The following is a 23,167-nucleotide window of genomic DNA, read 5'->3' as shown; positions in this document are numbered from 1 at the left end:
GGAGCAGTGGACAAATTGGTGAATTTGCCATGTGTTACACAATTTTCATTATTATTAAAGAATGTTTTGTCATTTTTTTGCCACGGTATTTTCCTACTAATCTCCACTTCGCAGCACTGTGAAAAAACAGGTTGCTTTTTTTCTAGTTGAAAAGAAAGACATTTTTTCAAACAGCTGTTATCTGTTTAGTTTTCTTTCCCAGCAAAAAAAAAAATAACAGCAACTATGAAACTCTCTCTTCTGACTTTGTGGTCGTTAATGAAAACACATGCTCCTCATTTTCAAATACAGAGAAATAGACAGGGACCTTTCATCGTTCATAACTGGCCTGTTGTTCACATAAAGTCGTGTTTCCTGTGAAGATGTTCGGAGGAAAGTCTGAAGTGGCCAATTCTAGCTTTCCTGGAAAAAAGAGATCTCTAGAACTGGAAGGAACACAAGAAGCAATTTTCCCTCTTCCCTCCTCCTTTGAGAGGGGTGGTAATTAAAAGATGAAAATGCGTTTGAGCTCCTTTTGAAAGATGGCAGAAGGGATGGGGTGAGGGTCTTTACTTTTTTCACCTCACCCAGGATTGGTGGAAGAAAAGCAAACTGCTTCCAGATGTGGGAAAACCCAAGAGCCGCTCTCACTTCAGCTAGTCCTGGTTTCCTCCTTAACCCAGCGGCCTCCTACAGTTAATGCCTAATCTATTAACAATAGCACACATACATATGTGTTTATGGGAGGTCAGCGCCCGGGACTCCAAGGTACAAAGCCAGCTGCACAGCCAAGCCTTGCTCCAGTTCAGGGCTCATCTTCAGAGGAAGCAGGGACGCAGACATGTCCAAAGGATTCTACATCTCCAAGGCCTTTGCTGTCGCTGGTCTGGTGGTGACGGCCTCAGCGGCCGCCTCCATTGTTGTCATGGTGATAGTGTTCCAGCAGCAAATCCTCAGAAGGCCGCCCACACCTCCCAGCTTTCCGGCCACCACCAGGGCCCCCACAGTGGACACGAGGGACATGATGCGACTGCCCAGCAGTCTGAGGCCCGAGAGCTACAGGGTGGTCCTGCAGGTCCACCTGTTTCCGGATTCCAACAGCACGTTTCACTTCACGGGGAACTCCACCGTGCAGTTCAGGTGCCTCCAGCCTACCAGGCAGATTGTCCTCCACAGCCACAAGCTGAACCTGACCCAGCTGGCCAGCCAATACGCGCTGCTGACTGGCCACACGGCCAACACACCCAGGGTGGTGCAGAGCATCCTGAGACCTGAAACCCAGTTCCTGGAGATTTTGCTGGACAGGGAACTGGAAGAAGGGAAGACCTACGAACTCTACACTCAGTTTGCAGGAGATCTGGCGGATGATTTAACAGGCTTCTATCGGAGTGAATACACGGAGAATGGAGAACAGAGGTAAGTTCTTCTGTTGTGGTAAGCGGGTAGAAGTTGTTTTCCATTTGCTTCTAAAGATTAATTTTGCCTTGCCAGTTAATTGCCTTACTTCCCCATCTTGAAGGTGGTGGTGGTGGAGAAAGAAAACAGTCTCTAAATGGTTTTCAGAATAGAGACTTCATGAATTGCAATTTGTGTGCTCCATATGATCTTATAATTGAACATTTTATTTCATACTGGTTTCATTTTTGCACCTCTGTAGAGCTGCCACAAGGAACTGTATTTCTGATATAATACAATAATAACATAAAATGTATACTTCATAATCTTTTATCTTAGGTGTATATAAGGTCTTTCATATAATTTTCCAATATAATTTACTGTTTTATGTTACTTCTCAAAAATGTCAAAAATTGTGTGTCAAAAATACACAAATAAGCTTTTGATTTTTACTATGAAACCACTTTTCAAGCAAGAGTTTCCAATGTAGTTGCAGTCTAAATGTAGTTTACACATGAAACTATGCAATAAACCTGACGGTAAGTGTCACAATACTGCTAGGTATTGTGTGACTGGGCTTAATGCCGGCACGTTTGTTTCAGCTGACAGATTTGCTGCTTTGAAAATCCTACAATCTATTGTAAAGAATTTCAACTGTTTCAAGGAAAGGTAAACACACACACAGTAAAGGATTAAAACGTTTTTCCATTTTATACAGGACCCTTTATTGTATTTTTTTTTTTAATTTGTATTAGCATTCCTGTATGATGATGATAATGATGATGATGTGTAATTAAAATCTAGTTGAAATGGGTAATTCGCACAGTGGATGCCTTTCTTGCTGAAATTTATCCTCACTCATATTTTTTCCAGTTCTGGGTTTGTGTCAAGTGTTATGGGTATCGTTTTCTTTAAAATATTAAATTGTTCATAATAATGATGTTTGGAATTATGATGTTACTTTTTAACGGCAAGGCACACTTTTTGGCACTCAAGGTTTTATTTTATTTAACGTGATTCATAAGCCAGGCCGTTAGAATTTAGGATAAGAGAAATTTGTCTTTATTCTCAGGAATTGCAGCCTCAGCTGTAATTAAACCCCCTTTCTTCAAGAAAGAAGGAAGTAGGTTCTTTTTTAAAAAAAAGCAGCTGTATACCTGTTTAGTCTGGTGAACATTTTTTTGTATAATCTATCTGTTCATTTTCATTTTCAAAATAGTATTTTTTGACAATTGCAGTGCTATTTTTCCATTAAACAAACCCACGCAAACGGTTAATTTTAGTCTAATTAAGTGAGCTATCAAAGACTAAAGGAAAATTAAATTGCAAACCAAACGACCAGAGCTGAGCAAATGACACCAGTTCCATGAATTTTAATCTCCTATGATGATCTACGCAGTTGTTATTTTTCGTTCTTGTACACTGTCATGAAATGAATTAATGGACAAAGTAATAAACTCATCCAAACGTATTCTCTTTTCTCTAGGTATATTGCTGCAACCCAGATGCAGCCCACTGACGCCAGGAGAGTCTTTCCCTGCTTTGATGAACCCGCAATGAAAGCCGTGTTCAATATCACCCTAATTCACCCGAAAGAGACTAAGGCGCTCTCAAACACTGCCAGCCGTAAGATAATGAAACAGAATGCCTTATTCCATTCTGCTGTGCCAAAAAAGAAATATGGATTTGGGATTAAACCAATACTTATCAAACAAAAATACACCCTAATTTAATTTGCATCATGAATTAAAAATCCTTATTTTTCTCTTTTTTTTCCCGAATTTTACAGAGACAACGCAAAACAATGACTATTTCATCACAGAATTTATACCAACACCTAGAATGTCGACTTACCTCCTAGCATTTGTGGTCTGTGATTTTGATTATTTTGAGATTGGACCTAATATGAAGGTAATGTGTCTTTATTACCTACCTTTCTTCATTGTCTTGTTATAATGAGTGAAGCTTGCTTAATTGACTATAAACCCAGCCCTGGTAAAGGTCTCCTGGAGTTTGTTCTACAGAAGACCCCCGGTTGCTTAATTGAACTTCAATGCCTAATTTTAACATACTTACTAAATCTTAACCAGTTGATGTAGAGGCGAATGCTGCCCCTTAATGATTTCAGTTCTGCACCACAGTAACATTAGAGTATTTACATACACTCAGCACTGTGGGAAATAATATATACAGCATATAATAGTACAATACACAAGAATGGTATTCTTGTAATTACTACATCAATGTTTTACTTATTTTTTGTAATGTATGCTCAAAGTGAGTCTCAGCATGTAACTATGTACCCCGGTGTAGGTGTACAATCGTTAAGGTACAAAAGCAGAAAAACACTTAATGAAAAAGTGAAGTAGACGAGAGCTGTAGTATGATTTCTGAGATCTAATGAGAGATTATTTGTCATCTAGTGCACAGAGCCCTTAAAAGCATTCCACAGCACTTTACAAACATAAAATGAGTTAAAGAATATGAATCATGCGATATGTGAATGTTAATCAGCTTTGATTGTCTCACAATAATAGAAAGCAGAGCCAGTATAATTCTGCCATAGTAAACAGGCCACAGACGTATGTCTTTCCCTTATTAGAAAACAGAATATATATAGAGAGAGAGCTTTTGTTTTCAGCTTGCTGTAAACAGGAACTAAGGAAGCATTAAAAAGTCATCTAAAGAGCTAATCTGCTGCTCAGTTTGGGGGTTTCTGTAGTTCATGGACATTGGACAGCTCTGGTGCACTCTACTGCTGAATGAACGGTTTGATACTCAAGTTTACTCTCCTGGCACGTTTCCCATTTCCTAAACACGCTCACAATTTTGTAGTGCGTGTAAGGAGCTCATGGTGTAGTGCTGTCTGTGCTTTTTATCAGATAAAAAATCTATAGGTTGTAAGTTTCTGTTGGTTTTATTTAATTTTCAACAGAAATCACTCTGAAGCAAACAGACGCAGTGTAGCATTCCTAACCTCCAGCACTGCGGTGTCTTCTGCTTCTCTCGCCACAGTTTGTCCCCACAGAGTCTGGTTTCAAGCAGCTCCTTAAACACTGGGAACAAAGGAGCGAAACAGATTGCTGCTGTTCTGAAATAAATCAATAAGTCTTTCTTCAGATGAATGTGATTTGATCTCGTGAAGCGCAAGAGTTCAACCACCATACTTACCCAGTGTTTAGGTTTTTAGGCAAATACAAACAGAAGTATTAGTATTCACTAAGACACAAATGCTATCAACACAGAACTCTTTTCCTCCTCAGGAAATTAGAAGAGAAAGTCAGACCGTCTGCTCAGTTGTAGGAATGTTGTATGTTATATACAGTAAATGTATGTATGCATATATACACATACACACATTAAATCCCTTAGTAATGGGGCAATAGAAAACAAAAATAAGAAAACTCTGCGTCTGTTTTGCAGCATGTAAAGTACTATTGGCTGGGTCCCTTCTTGACAAGATGGGATTTCCATACAAAATTCTTGCCTTTGAATAAAGTGAACCATACTTCACTTGGACACTTTTACCAGCAGAGCTGTGGTAACACAATACACTCTGCTTACAGATCACACTTAAGGTCTGCGTTAAAATAAGCAGATGAGAAGAAATAGTAGCTACACCAGGAACAAGAAAGGGATCCCAATACAGCTGGACACGTTTCCCCAGACACCACCTGCTCGTTGACTGTCGAATGTAATGGACACAGCCACGCGCTGAGGCTCCACGTTGTACTTTGGTTTCGGTTGTTCTCAGTAACTGCTCTCTTCTCCTCGTAGGCCAGACTTCCCTGAGCTTGACTTCTTAATTAACATCCCTAAATACGCTTTCCTATTGGATGTTGTTATTCTTTGTAAAACTGTCTAAACCGGGTCCTTCTGATTAGATAGAAAACCTTGCAGAAAAACAATGTGTTTAATAAACTGACAGTTCATCTGACAGATAGTTATAAATTGATAATATACTTAATAAGAGCAGATACAGAGCTCTGATGGATTTACACATCACAATGCAGAGTAATATGACCTTCCAGGAGATCATAATGCATACCTTCCCATAGACGTTTTTGGTCATTTGGATTATTTTGCTTTAACATTCAAAATTTTAAGCATTTTAATGCTTTATTTTCTAAGTCCAAAATCAGTATATTAGGCCTTGAGTGCAGATTGTGTTTGTGGCATGCAAAACAAACAACAGGCCCATTTTTGTCTGCAGTTTAGTGATGTTAAGTGAGGCTGAGTCTTGTGGGTTTAGAGTAACAATTCATTTTCTTGAGAATATTCTTCTCCTTAAGCCCTCTGTATAAAATAGAACTGCTGTGAGATTTCGGGGCTCAGTTATATTACTTCAAGATGCTTCAGATACATAGATACAATGAACTGAGTTTCTGTCCATTGTGTTAAAGATCTGGGCTCGACCTGATGCGATAAATGCAGGCCATGCTGCCTATGCTGGGAACATCACTTTGAAAATCGTGGAGTTCTTTGAAGATTACTATGGCGTACCTATCCCTCTGTCCAAATTAGGTACGTTTTTGTAAAAGAAACTGAGTATATGGGCTCATTTTGAGAGTATTAAACTCTACAATGAAAATGTGAGAAGAGTATACTAATGATGCTGATCTATCGCAAAATAACTGACTGACATGTTGAAAACCCACTCTGCAGGCAAGGAAACTTTTTGCCTTAATACAGTAAAATAAGTCCACAAATCTCTAAACAATATTATTTTTAGAAGACGCAGGTCAACAGGTTTTTGAAGGGTACCAGAGATTCTTTACTTCAAAAATGATAATTTGTAAATTCCACACATTTGAAAGCTCACAATTATTTTTACAAGTTTGATGACGATGTGCTGTACCAGATGCACGCAGGTACACAGAAGGAATTATACCAACTGGTCAAGGGTGAGCTTTAACACCTTGGCTTAATAACGTGTCATAATACATCAAAACATCTTGAGCAGTCATTTACTCGTGTACTCTAAATTCAAATAGCCAGTCTGACTTTGTATCACTAGCTGTGAAGGAGTTTATTTACAGCCTAGTTACATTCACTAATTGCAGTAAATTTACTAAATGGAACAAATAATTAACTGGGTGATAGTGTCTTGTTTTCATGTTTCTTTTCCCTCATTTCTGTGTCCTGAAATGCCTGCAGATCAGATTGCTCTGCCAGACTTCGGAGCAGGAGCCATGGAGAACTGGGGTCTGATCACATACCGCGAGACAGCTCTGTTGTATGACCCAGAGGTCTCCTCTACAGGAAACAAGGAGTGGATTGCCACAGTAATATCGCACGAACTGGCCCACCAGGTACATCAGCACATGTCCTCTGCTTCGTGTTTCACCTGTGGTTCTGAAGAAGTCTATTGAGCCGAAGTAGTCAATGCCCTTGAGGGATCTTCATACTGGAGTCAAGACTTTCCTTTCAGTCCAGGAATGTACCTGATTTCTGCTCACTGATTCCAGAGCAATAATGTCTAACACAGTGACCAGAATTGTACACAATGTTCCATCTGAGGTCTTACTAGTGCAATGTACAATTTCAAATCACATCCCACAATTTAAATCCTACATTTTAACTGTGTTCTAACATTCTTTTTGCCTTTTTTGCCTCTTTTTTAACTACCTTCTATCCAGCAGTATTTTTCAGCATGGGTTTACTTGACTCTCTTGAGTTTGCCTGTTTTTTTCTGTAGTTTATGACTTTTTTGTTACTATCAGTAAATCTTAATACAGTCTGTTTCTAAATGAATAATGTTTTTGGAAGTGATAGCTTCAACAATGTGGCTGAGCAGTTCCAGACTCCCACAACTCTTTGTGCGTGCTGCTTAGTTCCTGTGTCCCTCCTCCGGCCCATGTCTCACTGTCGATCCTAAAGATGAGCCCTGGGCTGACCTCGGCTCTGTTACTATTCTAACGCTGCTGTTATTTTCCTTTTGCAGTGGTTTGGAAACCTTGTTACAATGAAGTGGTGGAATGATCTCTGGCTGAATGAAGGTTTTGCCACATACGTCTCATACCTTGGAGCGAATCACATCGAACCCACCTGGAATATTGTATGTGATTCCTTCTCTCTTACACTGACAATGCAAGCAGTGTTGGTACAGATGTGTATGCAGAATCTCTTACATTTCTTTCCATCTGAGGAATTTGTTCAGAGAGCCAATTTTATTTTTCTGTGCTCAATTATTTCTTACCACTAGATAGTCTATTGAGTAGCACAGTCGTAAGTTGGTCAGTACAGCAGCCTCTTGTGTCTGGGGTCAGTTCTGGCACAGGGAGTCTTCTGTGGAGAGAATGCCTGTTCTATTCTCTTCTCCACAAGGCGCTCAGGATTCCTCCTTGCAAAAAAATGCTGGCTGTGTTCACTGGTATCTCCTGAAGGTCTCCATTTGCTTGTGTGTGTGAGCAGACAATGATGGACTTTACTCCTGTACTCCCTGTGCCTCTAGTATAGACTCCAGGTTGCCCTGAACAGGAATGAACAGATTTCTGCTAATGAACACACGGATATCATCTTATTGCTGAACTAGTCCCTGATTCTCATTTTCCTTGCTCCTTCATTTTATTTTGTTCATGTTGGTCCCATGGTGCCTCTGTTCAGAATGAGGTAGGGCTGTGTGAGGGAGTGTCTTGGTGCAGAGATTCTTCAGGTGTGTCCGCACTAATGCCTCTGTAGCATAAGAGAAAATAGTACTCCTCCCTCATTCCCTAATGGAAGAGCTACTCAGCTTATTTTTGTTTCTTCATATTTTAAACTTTATTTAACCAAAAATGACCTGGCCAAGAGGTTCACACAACAGCAACCTGATAACATGAAACCAAGACAGTGAAATTAAAAGATTAGTTTAAAATAACTGTAAGCAGTTGTACATTTTGCTCAATGGTTAATGTAACCCTGTAACTCATGAGACCTTTGGATACGAGGTTGCATAGTTTTAGTTAACTTCAGCAGCTTCAACAGGTCACAGGCAAGCAGGGGGAAGCCAGTTGTTTCTGGGGAGTAGGCTGGATCTGACAAAACACAACATAAATACAGCACTCGCACAACAATGTCACCTGCAGACACTTCAGCCAGGCAGTTGCTTTTGTTACAGCAAGTGGAACCGTTGTTTTTCTCCGGTCCCAAGCCTTTTTGCTTCCTTCCTTGGTTTCCAGAAAGACCTGATGGTGCTGAATGAAATACAGAGTGTATTCCAAGTGGACTCCCTGGCAACCTCCCACCCCTTGAGCTCCAGAGAAGTGGATGTCAACACCCCTGACGAAATCTCCGAGCTTTTTGACTCCATCACCTACAGCAAGGTCATGCTCAGCTGGTCCAGTTACAGTTAATTGTATTACCAGGGGGTTTTGTGTTAAATGAGATTGCATCACTAATTGAGGCTTGTCTTTTGGGCCTGTGCACTGCTCTTCCACATATGCAGTGTTTTAGGTCACTGGACTCAGACCTCAGAACACAGTAATTAGCTGACAGACCAATCGAACCGCAAAACAACATTCTCCAGCGATGAAATCAATTCCCTGGTCTCTTTGCCACCACCTCGCACGCTGCCTGTCAGGCAAAAGGTCATGGTTTTGATGCTTGACTGGCAAGATGTTTCCCTGAATTGCCTCCAAGCATGCAAATGACTTCTGTGAAGGTGGCGCTTTGCTGTCGTCCCTCTGGGGTGCAGATGGTTTCTTCCCGAGGTGCTGCGGTCTGAAACTGGTTCCAGACGTGCTCCAGGCCAGTGCCACAGTGCTGGCAGATGTGGGTGCACTCTGTATTCCCAGACAGGGCGGGCTTCTTGGCTGGACAAGTCTGCTGGGTGTTGAGAGTATCTCATTCCCATGACCGTTTTCCCTGCCAGACAGGCCCCCTGCAAACTGTGTTGACAATAGTTTCTTCAGTCTTATTTTCTCCTCAGCTCTTGTCTGAGTTAAAACCATGGCTTTTGGAGACCTTAAACATACAGTAAATTACAATGTTATTGTAAATTAATTAGAGTTAACCACACTTACTCTGTGAAACAGTAACACAACCAAACAATTAGTCACAGGACTCAATATGCCGCTATAATGTACATATTAAATATGTTATTTATCACCCTTCCTTGGTTGTTAGTGAGTCAAGGTCGGATGCCATGTTTTCATTCTGTAGATGTACAATAAATTGTGTTTTGGCTCTGCAGGGAGCCGCGTTGTTGAGGATGATGTCTGAGTTTTTATCGGAAAAGGTCTTCAGAGCTGGGACAAAGGTGAGACTGAGTGTGTGTCATATCCCAGAGTTCAATTTATGGGCAGCATTACACAACACCACTTGTTTCCCTTTGAAGTGTGGCCAGCGTTCAATATCCTACATGCACTAATGTAAACGTAGCATACTTATGCCACGTATTATTACAGCTACTTGAAATTATTAGTTTTTCCAGTTTTGCACAGACTGAATGATGAAGATTCTGCTGTGAATGTCAAGGATATACAGTACCTGCACCAATATTTTATTGCTAAAATATGTGTATCTCCCACAGAATGAGCTGCATACTATATATTACTAGTATGTTATATAATATATATGCTGCTGTTTTGGGTTTAAATAAATTCCTTTGGACACTCATCTGATTCAAGGGGAGATAAGTGAGGCTGCAAAATGTCAAATTCGCCGGAGACTAAGCTGTGATTTCTTGATTATGTATGTTTATTTTTCAGACACCTTATTGAATGTTCACACATAATATTTATCTTTGCAGACATACCTAGAGGCTTTTAAGTACAATACCACAGTTAACAAAAACCTTTGGGAACACCTACAGAAGGTAAGTTTAAACAAGGACACACTTGAAAAGTGTCTGTAAATAAAGTCTCACACTTCACAAATAAAAAGTGACACTAGTTTGGACACATAAAAAAAGATTTTCTGAGCACAGACGTTTGCAAAACATTATATGTATATTGTAAGGAGATTGCATTCAATAATAACTGTTAGCATTCGTAAAATGTGGGAGCAGTTGATTTTTTATTAAAAATATGCTTATTTATATTTTAATAAAGAACTACATTTAGAGCACATAGTATGAATAAACAAGCTTTTAAACCATTATGATCCACTGGTGTCCCACCCACGGCGTAGCCTGCCATGTGCCCGTTGCTTGCAGGGATAGGCTCTGGCTCCCCACGACCCCGATTTGGATAAAGCAGTGAGAAAATGGATAGCTGGATGGAGGGATTTTAAACAATTCAAGTAAAATTCACATGGGCTAATGACAAAGAGTTACTAATGTAGAGCCCATAGCACAACCCCAGTGTTTACTAAACTTGTATTCCTAGAATATTGCTCAGTGATTGACTGCTTGATAATTGCTGCCTTTCATCCCCCCTCCCCTCAAAATCTGTCTCCGAGGGCCCCCCTTTTTTACAGCCATTCTCTTCTCTTCTTTTCTGTTTTCTCACCCCTCTGTGTCCTCCCCCTCCCTCCTCCGGCTCTCCTCCCCAGGCTTCAAGAGGCTCCACAGCTCTTCTCTCCTGCTTTCTTCTGCTCAGCCGGGAATTAACCTCTGCTTGCACCCCGAGTCTGCTGCCTATGTTAACCTCTGCCGAATAAAACATATGTATAAATACACGTTTTCTTTCTTTCATATTTTTATTATTGTTTAATTCGACATGTAGTTTTAAATCACTTTAGACACCTGGCGATTGCAGGAAATACACAGTACGTTCGCTTGTAGATGTGCAGTACTATGATTATAACGTTCAATACTTCTGCTACATTTACTGCTAATGCTACTACAGCTGGTAGCAATGTAGAGGTATGTAAAATAATACAATAATATCTGTTTCAGTGCCATGTGTAAAAGATGTTTGATTTTATTATATAGGACTGTACTTATAGTCGATATGCTATAAGCATATCATTCCTTACATCTTTTAATCCAACTTGATTGGTGAAATGGAAAAGGGCCTGAGGGTTTTTTCCACAGTGGACTATATTCATTTAGAGCTCTTCGTCTTCTGCGTACAAGCAGTTGCACCAAGTCAGACTTTAGCTGTGGTATTGCAAGGTGTCTCTTCAAAGGGGCACGTGTAACGCGCAGACACTCACTGCAGCTCTTTCTGATTTCTCTGCTCCAAGGCAGCAGACGAGCACAAGTTGCAGCTGAAGGTTGGGGTGGAGGCCATCATGAGGACCTGGACTGAGCAGATGGGCTACCCCGTGGTCACCATCAACACCACCGATGGAAGAGCCTCTCAGCAGCACTTTCTCATCGACCCAGAAACCGCTCCTCCACAGCCATCCAAAGCTGGGTAAATATTGCATTTCCTGAGCAACACAGAAAGCGAACAGCTTGTTTCAAGCCAACGTGCTGCAGGCCAGAACTGGAGTTCTGTCCCTGTCAGTCCCAGGTCTCCCCGGATCCCTGCCTCACTCTATCTACAAGGCCCCATGCTCAGCAGATTCAAGAGTTAAAGTGGAATAAAAGGTGAGCAGCACTAAGTCAGGCCTTGGAAACGTATTAAATCTGTGAAAGGGGGTTATTTCTTTGCTGGTGAGCTGTAAGTAAAGTGACCCTTCTCCACAGTCCTGCTCATGATTCACGGCTGCAGCAGGCACAACTCTGGGATTTGTAGAATAAAGGCTGTGTTTGTCCCCCATCTGTTGGTAAGCACTGTCCTGCCTGGTTGTTAGATGCTCATCCCAGAGGTTCACTGTGCAGCCGAGAGAATGGAGAGAATGGAGCCGATGAGCAAATTGCTTTGCTAAGGGAAAAGTTAATTCAGTCAAACTGGAAAAGTCCAAGGTGGGAATTTATTGAAAGAGAGGACTTCCTGATCACTCTACTGGGACTTTGTTGCAGACTTTCTAATCAGGAGAAGGACTGACAGTGAACTTGACCTGATCCCAAAACAAAAAAAAAAAAGGTTTGGTTTACCAGACAAGTCTCGTGTGTTGACTGTCTTCGCCTCTGTCGCCTCTGTTAGATGGGGGGGCATCTCGACCTCTTCATCTTCCGCAGTGGAGGTCAGGGGTCACAGTTTGGAGAAAAGGGTCCCGCTTCTCAATTCCTACACATTGTTAAAATGTAAAAAAAATCTTGGGCAGAAATAAAAAAAACACTGGACTATTTCCTACAGACTGTCATGGAAATATAACTGTCAAGGAAGCCACAAGAGAGAGTCCTTACCTGAGTAAGGTCTTTATTTCAATATTGCAATATTGGGAGCCCTGCTGCCACTTTGCAAAGTGCAACCAGAGACTCAATTTGTTACAAGCAGTACAGGGTTTTTATAAGACATTGCGCTGTAAAAAAGCTCAGCGCTTTGTCCCTTCAAAAACTTCCCCTTTCCCTAAGACAAAACAGATTACATCATAGAGCGAGAGAAGAAGCACTAGATTTGTTATTCAAAGCTAATCAGTTACTTTTGGCTAATTCTAACGACCCAGACAGCATATATTGTTTTGGTACATTGTCTTCTAAAATAACCTAAACAGTGTACTTTGTTGATGCACTGTTTTCTAAAATTCTGCACGTACTGTAGCACAGCAATTACATCCTTGAAATATACTGTATTATCTAAAAGCACCAATATATTTTTTGCAAAGCTCTCTACATTTTAAGAATCAATTTACTTATTAGATTTCCACTTCAAGACTTTCCATACTTTTACTGAGTTATACTCTACAACGCAGTGATGAGGACAGCATGGTTACCACAACAGCTTATATAGTAGCATTCAACACTTGTTGTGTGACCCTTCTGAATCTGATCTAGTGTAGTTCTAGTGTACTGAAATATGGGGAAAGGAAATGTCCAAGGAAACTGAACTCAGTTAACTTTAACAAGGCCTCAGTCCAGGGTGAAAAAAGCACCCTTTCCAAATGTGAGTTGCTTCTGTCATCTTCTGTGAGACTAAAGCCGTCATCAGTTGGTGAAGGGGTGATCATAGTTTCTTTTGGAGGTTGCCTTATTGCCCGGGTGTGTGCTCAGACAAATAACGGTATCACTGTAGCTGTTCTCATGGTGATTTGATCTCTTGCTCTCTCACAGTTACAAATGGCACATTCCCATGACATTGATGAAGTCAAGAAAACAAGGACAGAAAATGTTGTTTTATGAAACAGGTTAGAATTTTCTCTCCGACCTTTATTTCTCTGTGTAAGACCAAACCCCTTTCTGCTTTCATCACCTCCACACTTGACAGAAATAATGCAAACGGAGGATTTGTCTCTGATGAAGTTCATTTTTATAACAGAGTGATGATCCTTCACCTGGAAGAGAGGAATCATTGGAAATTTCCCTAATCCCCTAATTCCCACAACCTCATATATAAAAGAAATAGGGCTTCTTACTGATTTTTTTTCTTGCCCTTTTCATGGGTAGGTGTTACATTAGCAATTGGAGTTTTTTTTAATTGTTGTTCTGGTTTGTTTCTCTGTGTCAGGCTCATTTCCAGACTTTCAGTGCAAAGACACCGAGTGGCTCCTAGCGAACATCGATTGCGCTGGTTATTACAGAGTTAACTACGACTCCAACAACTGGAACAAGCTGCTTCAACAGCTGGAGAACAGTCACACAGTAAACAGCCTTAATGTTTTTGATGTGTATTGAGTGCATATGCTGAGTATCAGATGTACAGCTATGGAGATCCTGTTGTACATTTGAGGAGTTTTGTTTCAGTGGAATAAAAGAGAAAATGATGCATCATATTTTGGAATCCATTTTCAGATATATTGCAATATTTTACAAATGGCAGAGGACTTGCAGATGGAACCAATATGTGCTTAATGTCCATTCCGATCCAAGTAAACATATTAGAGCTATCCTTTTGTCTGTACTGTACGTCTCATTCTGTATTGTAGAAAGTATATCAATATATTTTTGCAACCAATATTTCATATTGCCATATAGCGTATATCTAAAATACGTTTAGAGATGTATGTCTTTTCACAGGGCTGAGCTCACAGAGATAACATGACAGAGTTAAAGCACTTTCGTTTATTTCGTTTTGAACCCTGTGTGATTTTTTTTATAAACACCATTGAAGTCCCCTTTGGTTTGCAATATTTCCAGCTTCAAATAAAACATAAACAAAATTCTTCTTTCTCATGATATAGTTGACCAGATTGGTCTAAGTTCATCGCACAAAACAGGCTTCCTTTATGAATTCAGCTTCCCAGAATTTCAAGCTCTCAAACACAACTGACTAGGCTTAGCACAGTTTATTTTTGAAAACTTTATCCCGAACAGCTGCACAGAACAGCACTTGTGATCATGCTTTTAGCCACTTCTGTTTCCTCTCCATATTTAACCCATCTCATTTTTATACCTTTTTCAGGTAATACCAGTCATCAACAGGGCCCAGCTAATTGATGATGCCTTTAATCTTGCGAGGTAAGTTAAGTTCTTTTGTCAAAAGAAGCTCAGTAACAATAACAGTAGCTACACTTTGACAAACAGCTCATATCTCCGCAAGGTTCAGGTTCCCTTGAGTTCCCACCTGAAAAGGCTCCTGTCACTCAGTCATCACATTGCCCTGTTGCCCTCCCTAAAGTTATTCAGTGGTACCAACGGGTCATGAGTGTCTGGAACAAGCTCTCCAGCCGTGTTAATGAAGATAATATACTGATATTCTGCAAGAAGCAACCCTGCTTCCAATTTATATTTACAATAACAGTTACCAGAAGTTCACTATTATGGTCTGTTATTAATCTGAAAAGACAATTTATACCGTATTTGCAAAAAAAGCATCCAAAATTGGGCAGAGTTACAACCCTTGTAAGTCCAAAAGTCATTTCATTCCTTAAATGTTTTAAGCTCCTTTTTCATTTAAAATGAGAAAATGTGTTACAGGAACAGAGCTAAGCTATTCACCCTTAATGACTCTGGAATTGAAACTGACCAGCTTTTAATTGCAGTGTGATTACATTTCTGAGGGAAGGCTTATTTTGCTTCATTATAAAGTGTTTATGCTTTCAGAAAATTGAAGAAGCATGCAAAAGACCTCACTGGTGGGATAAAAACTCCAGAAATCCTATTGGGAAAACTATCACAGCTGCTTTTTTTAAAATGATTAATGAATATTTGTTTTTTTTGTCCTTTATAAAGAGCAAAGCACATCAATACCACCCTTGCCCTGGACACAACCAAGTTCCTCTCTAATGAGACAGAGTACATCCCTTGGCAGTCAGCTTTGAATAATCTGGATTATTTCTTCCTCATGTTTGATCGCTCTGAAGTTTATGGGCCACTGCAGGTTAGTTGTTTTCTTTTTGTTTTTATGAGTGATCAACAGTATATATTGTAGACCATTGTGCCATTAAGATCCCAGACACTGAGGGCGATATTGGACTTGGATGGCATTTCCATGACCTGCAGAAGACCTCACAAACAAAAGGCGCATGTTCTTTGAAGAATCTGGAATCTGACATTTCTCTCTTTATATCAAACCCAGAATGTCGTGATGGGATTATTATTTTATTCATTATGCTTGTGCACTTTTTTTATTAGTTTTTATTAGTTTCCCCCCTGCTTGAGTGAATATAAATCAGTTTTACTGTATGCCAAACTAGTTTAATATGACCACAATACCCAAGTGTGCCAGGGCTTGTCTTAATAATTCGACATACATCAGTACATGTCTCCATTAATAATCCTCACAGTAATACCTGGGTTATTGAATTGACATCCAGGAAATAACTGTACTCAGCACAAAATATAAAACATATGTACACTTACAGACGCATAGTTATTCACTAATTCAAGCATATTAAATATTGTCTGTGAAACCATACTTAGCAGCAGTTCCTCCAGAATGTTAATTGAACACTCATTCATCATAGCTTGGGTTATTGGCACTTTTGTTAGATACTGTACGGTGCTTAACCTCTGAATCCTGTGGAGGACGGATTCTAAAATGGCCTTTGATGTTTTTCAAGAGTGTTTACACAAATGAACTTGATTCCAATTTCAGATCATATTGAATGTTTACAATCCATTTAGTAACCAAAGGAGTATGGTCTGTATCTGCTCTACCCATTCTGTTTTTTTCTGCTTAATTATTCTGCAGGCATACATAAGGAAGCAAGTTATCCCTTTGTACAACTACTTTGAAAACATCACTGCTAATTGGACAAGAATTCCAGATAATCACATTGACCAGTAAGTGACATTATTTCCTTTATATAAAGGACAAGACGTTCAAAAATGAGAGGCTCCATTTTAATTGCAGACAAAACTAGTCTTGCAGCACAGAGCATAGCAATGGATCAGATCAACACTGTGCCACTCATCTGTGGACTAAAAGTCTCAACTTCAAAACCGGAACAGGCAAAAGAATTGATGTTTGTGTTTTAATTTTCTAATCCCTGAAACAGGGCTTCTGAATGACTCAGTCAGCAGAGGCACTCGAACAGAACACATATAGTCAAGACAACTCCGCTCTAAGCCTGTTCCATCGGGCTGCAGTGTCCACACAACTGGCGCACAGCCATACCCCCGCAGTACTGGGGGCCTTGGCTGCCCCTGCACGAGGGAGTCCCTTGACCTGTTGGTCACCTGTGAGTCTGCAGTGATGTCACTGGGAGCCGCATCTCTCCTCCAATCAGTGTTAACTCACCTGTAAGACACTGTGGAGCTCAAGTGCAAGAACTGGGGAGCCTTGGCTCCTTGCCCTCCCTCCACCATATACAATTTCTTGTATTAGGAATTTGTCTTTTCACATACCCCAACTTGCTCTCCATGTGACACACAGACAGGGAGAGAAGCTTGTGTCAGAGCATAGGGCCAGCCATTTATACAGCACCCCTGGAGCAGTTGGGGTTAAGGGCCTTGCTCAGGGGCCCAACGGAGTAGGATTCCTCTGCCAGCTGCGGGATTCGAACCTTCCAGCCACAGGCACACATCCTTAGCCTCAGAGCCACTGAACCACCCCACAAGCGCTCTACAAGCACTATAGCCATGAGCCAAAGTCATGAGAAATGTCTGATTCCAAATTGGGTATAAATAAATCGCTGATTCCAAATTGGAGGCTGATGTTTAGTCTGTAACAGCCTACGGCAACTTTGGATCTTTCGGGATCATGAACAATTCAATTCTGTGTTTGTCACACAGATCGGAGAGGCGATCGTTAAAGTCTAAGTTCCATCAGCTTCACACTTTTTTAAAACACTTGTGCAGAACAACCTATCAGTGTCACCTCGACACAGGAAGTGTGAGAACCTGCTCCACAACCGCCCCTGTGAAGTCACACATTCAACCATCACTCAACCCATTTCCCTTCTGCCTGCCTAACACTTTCTCTCAGGGTTGTGGTCTTGGCTTTGCTGCCTGGAGAAAAAACAAATGCAGAATGAAACTAGAATACTATACCGTGCTACTTAAAAACACTACTTCACATGTGTTTCAGAACATAAGAAAATTGTAGTAACTGTCTTTTTGTTCTTCATCTCAGGTACAACCAGGTGAATGCTATCTCCGTCGCGTGCAGCAACGGGGTGCCTGAGTGCCAGGAGATGGCCTCTGGTCTCTTCAAACAGTGGATGATGAACTCCAGCGCCAACCCGTGAGTCTGCTTCCGCTTCAGTTTCGATGCTCTTCTCTCTGTCCCGCCTTGCTCGGAGCTGGTGTTTTCAAAGCGCTTCCATTTGTCTCCTCCCAAATGCTTCCCAAACCCTGCCACCTGCCGCTGGCCGGCGCCAGGATTCACCCCAACCTGAAGAGCTCAGTCTACTGCAGTGCCATTGCCGCGGGGGGAGAGAGGGAATGGAACTTTGCCTGGGAGATGTTTCAGAACACAACCGTGGCCTCGGAGAGGGACAAGCTGAGATACGCGCTGTCCTGCTCCAGGAAGATCTGGATCTTGAGCAGGTTAGAGGAAGGGAAATAAAACAATCCTGCCATTCTGCAGCTCCCTGCATACATCCCAAAGACACGTTCTCTTTTCCATTGAATGCATGGGTCGGGTGGGAACAGCAGAATCATATTGTTTTTCCGTGTCTGCAAATCACAGCAATGACATGTTTTCTGGCCATAGAAAAAGAACAATAAATCTATATAGGTTACGTCAAATCACCACACACAAAGACAAAACGCCAAAAATGATTTACTGCTAGAACAGAAATATAATTTCCTTACATTTGCACTGTCTTAAGCAGTCTTAAAAGGAAAGCACTGTTCAATTTCTGAACATGTCTCAGCTAGAGAGCTATTAAAAGACCCCCACCCAACACACACACTTCAGTTTTTCTTTATGAGGACCTCCCAGTGTATTTTGATTTTCTTTTCTCGACTCTGCCAGAGATGACTCTAGACTGAGGTCAAAAGCAGACCCCAAACAAATAACTTTAGCTCTAACAGAATTAAAAGGCAAAGTAATTTATGGAGACATATCATTGTGTTTATCCACAGTTAATATCATTATGAGGTAATTCGTTTAGATTATGTATCCAGTTTAATACTTAAACATGCTCACAAGGACATTATATCCTCATTAGTTCTGTGCTTTTGTCTTCTATGAGTCTTCAGCTGTTTTTCTGCCTTCTTAGCTTGCTGGAGAAAGGACTTAAATTTAAGAGTGGGTTTAATAACACTAATGATTATACATTTTTTAAACTAAGTCCTAAAATGACTTAAAAATAAAGACTTTTTGTACAGCAGATCATAGGCTCATGAGACATTTCATCTTTTATGTTTTAAAATATAGATAAACTAAAATGTCTAAAACAACTTACAGTGAGTACATGTTTATGGTTCAATTAAACTGTGGTGCAGAATACTGTGCTGATCTGTTTATTGGAATGTGACCTTTCTGCCCATTTTTCCTTTTCCTTGGAAAATTCAGTATGCCCCACAGATTCCAGTGGTTTTAAAAATCAAATCAAAGAAATGATAAAAGGCAATCATATTCTGGGAATGACACAACGGAAAGGAAAAAAAGGCTAATCAAATTTCTTTCTTATTACTTTTTGGAAACCTCCTACACATGACAAATATCCACTGAACAGAAGGAAAAACATGACAGAAAAACTTACTGAGGTTGTAAAGAGGTGTTGTGCTCATGTAATCTCTGAACCTGTGCTGCAGATACCTGGAGTACACCCTGGACCCGGAAAAGATCAGGAAAATGGATACCACTTCGACCATCAACTACATTGCCAGAAATGTAGCAGGGCAGTCCTTAGCTTGGGACTTTGTCCGAGCCAAGTGGTCCTTCCTACACGGAGAGTGAGTCTGCCTCGTTTTTCCCATCATTTCGTTATAGGAATAGGAGAGATAGAAAGCTAAATCACGAGCTAACAAATACTTAAGATCATACCCTAACATGGACGTAATACATGATGTATTTGTATTTGTACATCTAAACTAGCACTGTAGGCAAGTAATTTCAGTTGTTAGATTGCAGTTGTAAAGTGTATCATCGAAAGATAAATGCTCGGTTATATTCTGAACAAGCTCAGTCACACCTATCTGGGAAGATACAAGAAGGCAGCAAGCATACCTGACTCCCTTATAGGAGGCAGTATTTTTTATGACTCCCCTTTCTTAAGGAAGCCCAGCTACAGTAACTATTATTTTGATTGTCGTGAGCTAGAAGGTACAGTAAACATGCAGCAATGTAAATAGTTTGGAAGCTGTTTGTAGACTCGGTGCTGTGCTGTTCCTCGTTGCAGATACGGAGGAGGAATAATGTCTTTCGGCAGCCTGATCGATGGCGTGACCCAGCGGTTTTCTACGGAGTTCGAACTCGAAGAGGTAAAGCGACAGGAGAGTCTTAACGCAGCACAGCACGCAAAGTGATCTGTCCGCCCCTGTGAAACTCACACGGGAGATATCTCCTGTGTAAACCCAGCCTCCTGCGAATAACGAGCGAGGCACACTCACAGCTCACACACGGACAAAAATCTGGGAGCAAAAAACAGGATGAAAATATCTATTTATCCAAGTGTTACAGTTATTGTAGGTCCACCAAGCTCATTGGAATGACTGAGCACCATGTAAATGTGTAGCTCAAAAGTCAAACTTTGCTCTTCTTTGAAACTGCACAAGGTTCAAATGCACCCCTAAGGATTTCACCCCTAGCACGACTTTGTTTTAGAGGTACCTACTCACACATGGCCTTATTTCATTATAAGTGCTGTCTTCTCACACACACCCAGATAAACACATCGCAGAGTAGATTCCCTGCCTGTATGTTTCTAACGGTCAGACACAACTTGTTACACATGTGAATGGATTGCCCTGTGAGACAGCCCACTCTGAAGACCATTACAGGTCAGAAAGGTGGAGCTGCCTGCTCCCTTTGTATTTGACAGGTTCAGTATTAGTGCTGCCCTAGTGCAGCTGTGAACTGGGCTCTTGTATTTGCTGCCCTGTGCCTTTAGACTGTGCCTTTCTCCAGCTCTCACCTTTCGGATAAGGGATGGGTGGACAAAATGTTCCATATGTGTGAAGGTTTGTTTCTTAAAAAACAAGGACAGTGAACACAAATCTGAACTAATTCTTGCCCAGTATGCCAGGTCAATAAGATCATTCCTGACCCCATCCCAGATATCGCAGAATTAAACCTTGTATGTACTGCGATGTAAAATTATTTTTTTTTCCAATTAGATCAAGCTGGGTTTTTTTCCCTCTAGGCAGGTGTACAGATTTGTTTCACCTTTGCTGTACCCCTCTGAAAAAAAAAACCTCCAGCTGCAAGCACAGAACATAACAGCCTCCCCAGCTATTGAAGCAGATCCTTCACTGGCAGGGCACCTTCAGTCTGGCCAAAGAGGCCACTTCGAGAAGAACGAGGAAAGCAAAAGAGCCTTATAAAAGAAATGACTCACAACTGTGAGAATCGTTTCTAGTAAATGAAATGGGAAATAAAACCTTAGCGAATGAGTAAGTTAAACCCGGCTCAGGACTGTACCTGGACTGGGCCGCTCTGTGAGGCTCTCTCAGGGGTTTTCTAATCGCACTCCCTTCCCCCCGTGTCCCCGGCAGCTGGAGAACTTCAAGAGACAGCACGAAGAGACGGGCTTCGGCTCGGCCGCGCGCGCCCTGGAGCAGGCCCTGGAAAGGACCAAGGCCAACATCAGATGGGTGAAGCAGACCAAGGCCTCCGTGCTGGCGTGGTTCCGCAGAGAGTCTGGGGACTACTGAGTCACACAGGTCCTCGCCACACAGGCTCCTCTGGACGGAAAGCAGGACCACACTCCAAAGCTGTGTCTTCTGGGGAGCTTTCAGAGCTGCCACTGGGTGAAATTTAAGCGTCTAGGGGGAAAAAAATCACTGAAAATATTAGTTATTTCATGAACTCTACAAGAAATAGGAGAAGTGAGAAGTACACAGAGACACAAGTCACTGTTGTCACTTCAACAGACTTAGAGGATCTTTGATTGTGTTTGGTAATCCGCAACATCACTGGAAGGGGGTGAATATTTCCGCAGGGCGCTATATACATCCGAGCTGTTCTCCCAAATGCCAGCTTTCCAAGGTCAGTCCCTTTCCTTGTTTTTTTCTTTTAAAATCTTACTGAAATGTTCTAAAATCGTGCTTTAAATAGGAAACATTTAATCTATTCATCTAAATCTTTTTTTTAAAGACATGGCCTTAGAGCAGAGGGTGTTCATAGACGCTCCTGGCAATTCTGGTCCTCAAGTCTGATGTTATCAAAAATCCATGAAGAACGGATTGTTTATTTTTTATTGCCTTAAAATGGGACTAATTTAACAGAAGATGCACTTTAACTACCAGTAAAGGAACAAATATTAAATCATGACCGGCACACAGAAATAGTACTGTTCAGCTGCAGTCTTAAATTCCTTCTATTTTATTCTGCAATTGAATATGCTTTTGTTCTGTTTAAACTAATGGTTTTCCATTTCTGAAACGGATTTCCTGTAATTCACTCATTCAGCAGGGTATATCTTACTCCATCTTCGCTACAAATATTGAACTTTCAAAAGAGTTCATGGCAAATCTTCGAACCTAATTGCATGATTTGCCACAATCTGAAAATGGCGTGCAAATAAAAATTGTCAGAACCCATCTTATTCTCTTTGGAATAGATGCCAAAACTGTATAGATAACTATTATATTTAAGATAAATATATATCTCTAGAGATATACATCTCTTAAGTCTGAAATCCTTCATGCTGACAGTTATATTTTTCTGACGTTTCTCAGTACTTATTTTTGCACTCCCTGTTTATGGTTATTAAATGTATATAAAAAGTTGTAAACATATATATTTGCAATGATTTTTAGATACAGCTTCTATCTGCAGCTTTTCGGAGAAAATAAAGAATTATAATGGTCTTTGTTGCAGTCTATATTTTCATTTGTGAATAAACTGTACATGTTTTTTGTTATATTGAGAAATATGTAATGCCACTATTTAACCACAGCACCGCCCTGATAGCCACATTAGGTCCCAGGAGGAGTAGAAGTCATAATCGGTGATTTGACCGATACTGAAGATTCACAGGACTCTGAACAGGAGGTCCTGAGCCGGCAGGGGTGAGGATGAAACCCAGGGGTCAGCAGACCCTGCACCAGGAAGATACGATGCCCTAAACCTTGTGTGAGGGCTGGCACAGATGCTCAGTAAATAATAATAATAATAATAATAATAATAATGTTTCTTTATCAGCCCTATACAATTTCTTGCATTAGGAATTCATCTTTTCGCATACCCCAGCTTTTCTCCATGGAGACACAGACACACAGACAGGGAGAGAAGCTTGGGGTCAGAGCGCAGGGTCTGCCATTGTACGGCGCCCCTGGAGCAGTTGGGGTTAAGGGCCTTGCTCAGGGGCCCAATGGAGTAGGATT

The 23,167-nt window shown here is 40.9% G+C and overlaps 1 protein-coding gene and 1 long non-coding RNA gene across 2 annotated transcripts; one reads left to right on the top strand and one right to left on the bottom strand.

Moving 5' to 3' along the window:
* The first annotated feature begins 248 nt into the window (after nucleotides 1-248).
* Nucleotides 249-22,653, top strand: LOC102691074 (aminopeptidase N-like). The gene is made up of 20 exons (XM_006628998.3): nucleotides 249-1,395; nucleotides 2,861-3,000; nucleotides 3,164-3,285; nucleotides 5,778-5,898; nucleotides 6,532-6,686; nucleotides 7,319-7,432; nucleotides 8,535-8,678; nucleotides 9,548-9,613; nucleotides 10,106-10,171; nucleotides 11,485-11,657; nucleotides 13,400-13,473; nucleotides 13,794-13,927; nucleotides 14,688-14,743; nucleotides 15,458-15,605; nucleotides 16,419-16,510; nucleotides 17,802-17,912; nucleotides 18,050-18,217; nucleotides 19,433-19,573; nucleotides 20,020-20,101; nucleotides 21,335-22,653. Exons 1-20 carry the CDS (start codon nucleotides 821-823, stop codon nucleotides 21,491-21,493), a joined length of 2,841 nt encoding a protein of 946 aa, XP_006629061.2. The 5' UTR covers nucleotides 249-820; the 3' UTR covers nucleotides 21,494-22,653.
* LOC138239239 (uncharacterized) lies at nucleotides 10,449-12,437 on the bottom strand. The gene is made up of 3 exons (XR_011189719.1): nucleotides 12,284-12,437; nucleotides 11,455-11,673; nucleotides 10,449-10,945 (listed from the first exon to the last, which is right to left on the bottom strand). It is a non-coding gene; the product is annotated as an uncharacterized lncRNA (long non-coding RNA).
* Nucleotides 22,654-23,167: the final 514 nt, after the last annotated feature.

Source organism: Lepisosteus oculatus, chromosome 5 (assembly GCF_040954835.1).
Source record: "Lepisosteus oculatus isolate fLepOcu1 chromosome 5, fLepOcu1.hap2, whole genome shotgun sequence".
Classification (NCBI taxonomy): domain Eukaryota; kingdom Metazoa; phylum Chordata; class Actinopteri; order Semionotiformes; family Lepisosteidae; genus Lepisosteus; species Lepisosteus oculatus.
The sequence above is the reverse complement of the archived record's forward strand: the minus strand, read 5'-3'. Positions and strand labels throughout refer to the sequence as shown.